Source organism: Papaver somniferum, chromosome 7, assembly GCF_003573695.1.
Source record: "Papaver somniferum cultivar HN1 chromosome 7, ASM357369v1, whole genome shotgun sequence".
Lineage (NCBI taxonomy): Eukaryota > Viridiplantae > Streptophyta > Magnoliopsida > Ranunculales > Papaveraceae > Papaver > Papaver somniferum.
This window is the reverse complement of record NC_039364.1, coordinates 133848547-133854207: the sequence shown is the minus strand read 5'-3', so window position 1 is coordinate 133854207 and position 5661 is coordinate 133848547. Positions and strand designations below refer to the sequence as shown.

Below are 5661 nucleotides of genomic sequence, written 5' to 3'. Positions count from 1 at the left end.
CGGAATTGGTGGAATTATAAATTCTGAAGGAAACATGAATCCAAATTAGGACAATCAAACGTACCAAGGAAATAGTAATTCCACCAAATCCCTGGACCCATGAATCCCACCTTTAGAATCATGCATCCAAACCCACCATCATTTCATTCTTTGTTCTTGTATCTTTGTTACCACTTAAGGTAATAAGATTTGAAACACATTGTTCTAAAAATATTCAACGGTTAGAGAATCCAAGATGTCTCCATCAATAGGTAATCGATATCTAAGCATGAACAAGAACAGTATGTTCTGCAAAAGTGAATTGGCCCGACGTTGTTTATATGCTATAAAGGTTAAACGTTCTTTCCCCCCCAACCCTAACAAACCTTAGGTTAGGAGAGTATTCGTTTTTAGTGACGATTATCAAAACTAATTGAAAAGTTTAATGGACTTCAAATCACCGACTAACGATGAAGAGCAAAACGTAGATGATTTTGTAAAAGGGACAAGGTGACTAAATGTTAAAAAAAAAGTGAAATAAAATATGAAAATTTAGGTTTTATAAAAGTCAAGAGGAATTTTGTAATTCTAATTACAATAAAGAATGTAATTTTATATTCTTATGAATAAAAATGCGAAAGTTTGATTCTCAGTAGTGGGAATGATAGTGGAACTTTCATAATCCCTCCCTTTAGAGCATCTCCATTGCAAGTGGTAGAGGTATTAAAATATCATGACACTTAGGATTAAGACATTTTCTGCCAAACTTTCATCTCCAATGTAGGGGTGAAGGTCATAAAAAAATATGAAATATGGTTAAGCAGGAGTAAAGAATGTCTAGGTTTTAAGTTCACATCATCATTTTGTCTCTAATATTTAAATAAAGTTTGCTAGGTAATACCTTGGGGATTGGAGATGAATTTTAAATGAAAATTTTTATCTTTATTTTCTTATGTCATTTAGCAATGAGTTAATCACCCAAAAATAAAAGGTGTTAATAAAACCTCCATCTAGAATGACTTTGAACCTGTTGCATTGGAGATGCTCTTGTGGAAGTTCAGAGGTAGGGGCCATTGAAGCATGCTAACATAATGAATTAGGATCAGAAATGGACTTGGTTATAAAGGAGATCTATCGGGGTGGATCTGCCTAGGGGGTTTCCTATGAGATATATATCCATTATGAAAACAAATAACACCATATTTTCTCAGCCACAAAAAGCAAGCATTATGGTAATAAAAGTTTTGTGCTTTGACCTGAGCAATCAAAGCAAACAGCATAGTCGATTTTCCCTCGCCTGCACATTCTATCGTCTGCACCAAATTTGAAGTATCCAGCCAAAGAAATCCTATACCCAAATTCAGTCGTCTGGCAGTATTATCATTTTTTCATGATTTACTACATGCCATCGTTGGTGTACCGACGATGCAGCCAAAATCAAGCCGCATTCAATACCTTCTCACCTTGATCGACCTCTATTAGATTTCAAAATTAACTACTGTCTTGGCCAAGGTGATAAAGTTACCACAACTAGCAACATAAATTATCTTCTCCTCAGGTTGGATTGGTACTGAAATCACAAGAACATCACAACTTCAATCTAACCCTTATCACAACAACAAGCAATATCCTAATAGATATACGAATGGGCCGGTGAACTCGACACTTTTACTTCCCAAGTTTTTGTATTTCCTGCATTTTACATTACAAGAGAACTTGTATTCCTTAGTTTAATATAGTTGAGTTTGTAATTCCTGTTGTGTCTTGAATTCAGTCTTTAATAACATTTGTGATAGTAATGTAAGCACTCTTAGCACTAGAACCTCTAGCCCAGAGATTGGACTACACTACAAGACTCAATCAAAGCTGGAACCTCAATCTCAAATGATGGGTCAAGCCGAAAATCAAAGAAGTATTCGGAATTCAATTAGGCAGCTCATCGCAACATCAAGATACAAAGACTTGGCTAGCATCTTCATTTAATTGCATCGAACACCTCTACCGCCATCTAAGTTTTTTTGGACACTGCTGTGTCTATCAAACGTACAATTTTTCTTTTGGAAAGCGCTGACCGGAGGTCTTTTCACCTTCGACTCCAACATTCACCCTCGATGCAACTACGATCCGAAGACAGTTATCCTACTCCAATATCATGTTGCTGCCGATTATTGGTTTACCATTCAATTTGTATTTGATGAATCTTTTGTAACAGTCTCTCAGTAGCTTAATGAATTTCATGCTTCAAAAACAAAAAAAAGAAGTTAGTCATTTCTCTCTATAATCTAGCAATGAACAACCACTATGCTAGTAAAATTTGCTAGATTATATTAGTTAACTAAGCCATATTTGATGTGAACTACACATCTGTAGTGTCGGTAAGCAATGCTTAATTTGGGGAAGCTAGGTTTTCGCCACATTTAAAATGTATATTATATCCCCTTCGTCTCTAAAAGATAGGCAGGTTTGTTCGACTTATTTTGATAATAAAAAATTAAAAAAAAAATGACTGAACAGACAAGTATTATTTAAAGTCATCCCAAACCCATAATAATTAATCATTCTCTCTCTCTTTTTGGCTTGGCTATATCTCTCATTTTCGGCCAAGACATCGGCCAAGACAAAGTGCATCATAGATTCATAGTGCAGCTGCTGCTTGCTCCAAGCTGTCCCTTATCATTCCACTCGGGATTGTTTTAACTTAGCAACCCCCAAGGCCCAAGTTAATTGGACTGTCCCAAAACACGCGTCCAAGTAGGGGCACAGATTAAGCCCGGGCCCAAAATAAACTGAGACCCAAACTTGGAAATACAAAATTTGTGGAAACCCTAGTTTTCCTGAGAGCTTTATAAGGATATAAAAGTTCCACCGAGCATAAGTTTTGTTTCTCTAGCAAAGTAAAACCCTAAAGGAGATCTCTGCGTCTGCCCCCATTTCTCTTGTAAGGTTCATCTTCTTCCCCTCTCTCTGATTCCTTCCTTTTAAGTTTTCTTCTTTGCTGGTTGATCGTTTGATTTATGTTTTGTTTATTTTGTTGATTAGGTTAAAAACTTCAAATCTCTGCTACAAAGATGTCTTCAGGAGGAGAGATCGCCTGCACTTACGCCTGCTTGATCCTTCACGACGATGGAATTCCCGTCACTGTAAGTTATTCTCCTTTTATCTTTTGTTTTTAGAATATTTTGTTATATTTGATGGTGTTTTTTAATGGTTTTGATAGTGTTGATTTATTTTAATTTGATAGTTTGTATTCAAAGTTAGGGTTTCCTGTTTGATCTTGGATTTTGAAGGGTTTTGATAGTGTTGATTTATTTTAGTTTATTCATTTTCGTACTTTGTATTCAAAGTTAAGGTTTCGTGTTTAATGTTGGATTTTATAGCATAAGAAATCCTGAATTTACCTGCCTGTTTGTGGCTCACTGATAGAGACTCTTAGGATTTGTACTTTGTACACATAGATAACGTCTCTAATGTCTAATGTAAGTTGTAGTTGTTGCACATGATTTGCTTGCTGATTACAGTCTTATTTGCTGTCCTTTGCTAGGGTTTTGTTGATCTTTATATTTGTGGGTTTGTGTTACATACTTCGTTTGTACATCAACTGTTACTATCATATCCTGGTGATTACATTTATTAGGTTTTGAATTTAGATGAAATTGTTTTGAATAGGCTGAGAAGATCTCTACTTTGGTAAAGAAAGCCAATGTCCAATGTGAGTCATACTGGCCCAGCCTATTTGCTAAGTTGGTTGAGAAGAGAAACATTGAAGATTTGATCACCAACATTGGATCCGGTGGTGGTGGTGGTGCTGGTGCTGTTGCTGTCTCAGCTCCATCAGGTGGCGGTGCTGCTGCACCAGCTGCACCAGCAGCTGAGGAGAAAAAGGTAAAAGTTCACCTTTTGTGTTTAGTTTGTGTTTGGTTTACTTGCCTTGCAGTATGTGATCTTTTCCTGAATGTGCTTCTTGTAACTTTGCTCGATGTGTAATGTGTACATTTATTTATATACTGCAGGAGGAAGCCAAGGAAGAAAGTGATGATGATATGGGATTCAGCTTATTCGATTAGGAACCTTGCTGTATGAGTTGTCATCTTTTGTCTTTTCATGAGGGTTCCCCTGGAAGTGGTCATACATGGTTTCGATTTTTGAATTAGTTGTATGCTTCAATGCACTTATGGAAACTAAATAGTAGCTCAGATTTTGTTAATTGGTTCTGTTTCTTTTGATATACAAGCTTTTAGCTGACAATTCCATGATTTTATAGTTTGTTTTAATCTTCTCGTAAGGCTCAAGTTTTTTTTGAAACATGATTTAGTAAGAACTAAAATTCTCCAGTGACTTCACTGACATCTATCCCCTCTTAAGTTTGCTAGTCTTGATGAGTTGTGTATGGTTTGATGGATTTCTTGATTGTAAGTTACCATTTATCTGCTAGTTGCTAGTTTTCTTGCCCTGTTGCCTGGTTAAATATAAGCTAGTTGCCTGGTGAAATTTAGGTTTTGCCAAGGGTCTGCTCTCTTTTTATAATAAGTTAGCTAGTTGCTTGTTTGTGTTATACAGGCTAGTTGCTTTGTGAAATTTAGGTTTTGCTGTGGGTTTGTTCTAATTAAGAATAAATGTGGTCTGTATTATGCTTGATCCCTTATGTGTACTAGGCTCTAAGGTTGTTTATGATGATGCGTAGGTTGATTGTCTTGATTGTTATATTTTAAGTGCCATTTCAGGCACAATGTATTTCAGGGTTGGTGCTAGTAAGATAAATGGTATCACTTTAGTCATGTTGGAGTTCAAGATTGGCTTATTAATAACAGGTCTGAAACTTAATCTAATACTCCCTCCGTCCCACTGTTAAGTGACCTAGTTTAAGTTTGCACAATTTTTAAGGCAAACAAGGAAGAGAGTACTTTTAATAATTTTTTACAATTATACCCTTATGGATAATAAGTAGTGAAATTTAAAAACGATTTATCTCCCAAACTACTCCACGGAAATTCGCAAACTTCATATCATTGGAAAGCATTTTAAAACATCTACGTAACGAATATAAACATGATATTTAGTGATATAGGTCACTTATTAGTTGGACAAAATCTAAAATCAGATAGGTAACTTAACAGTGGAACGGAGTGAGTACAACTAAACTAACTAGGCGGATCAGTAGTCCAACTTATAACACTGTAAAAAGTTCTTGTTCTTGCAACCTTAGCAGTCTGGCTAGGAGGTCTGTAGTCTTATTTGACGAATTCTCGTGTCAGTAACCCTGTATTGGTGTCACCACGCTTCATAACTATGATTACCACACCAACATGTATACTGTGGTATTGATGAAGAACAACATGATGTTTTTACAATATTGTTTAAGTCTTTTTGATTCATTTAAATTAGCTAAAATAAGCTAGAGACTTGATATGATAAAGATTTTATCTCATAGAAGTATTGCTAAATTTTATGCCGGCTTGTCTGTTTAGACATAACCCGCACTAAGACAGCAGCGCAAGAAGTTCGCTGCTTCCGTCGTAGCCAAAAACTTCTGCCTCTTCAGCTGTGGCGGTTGAACACGATCCAGTTTTAGCTCTGCTCCTCCAATAGATTGGATCGTCTCCTAGAAGGACGTATCCAATTCAAGAAACTTGCATTAACTGTTTTTAGGGCTAATTACAAAATGGTCATACCTTGAATTTGTGT

The 5661-nt window shown here is 36.0% G+C and overlaps 1 protein-coding gene across 2 annotated transcripts; it reads left to right on the top strand.

The window, feature by feature from the left end:
• The first annotated feature begins 2825 nt into the window (after positions 1-2825).
• On the top strand, positions 2826-4261 carry LOC113298471 (60S acidic ribosomal protein P1-like). 2 transcript variants are annotated; one of them, XM_026547227.1, is made up of 4 exons: positions 2826-2922; positions 3019-3119; positions 3646-3861; positions 3990-4261. In XM_026547227.1, exons 2-4 carry the CDS (start codon positions 3048-3050, stop codon positions 4041-4043), a joined length of 342 nt encoding a protein of 113 aa, XP_026403012.1. In that variant the 5' UTR covers positions 2826-2922; positions 3019-3047; the 3' UTR covers positions 4044-4261. The 2 variants fall into 2 exon arrangements, with proteins under 2 accessions (XP_026403012.1, XP_026403013.1); XM_026547228.1 differs by having other exon boundaries at positions 2832-2917.
• The last annotated feature ends 1400 nt before the right edge of the window (positions 4262-5661 follow it).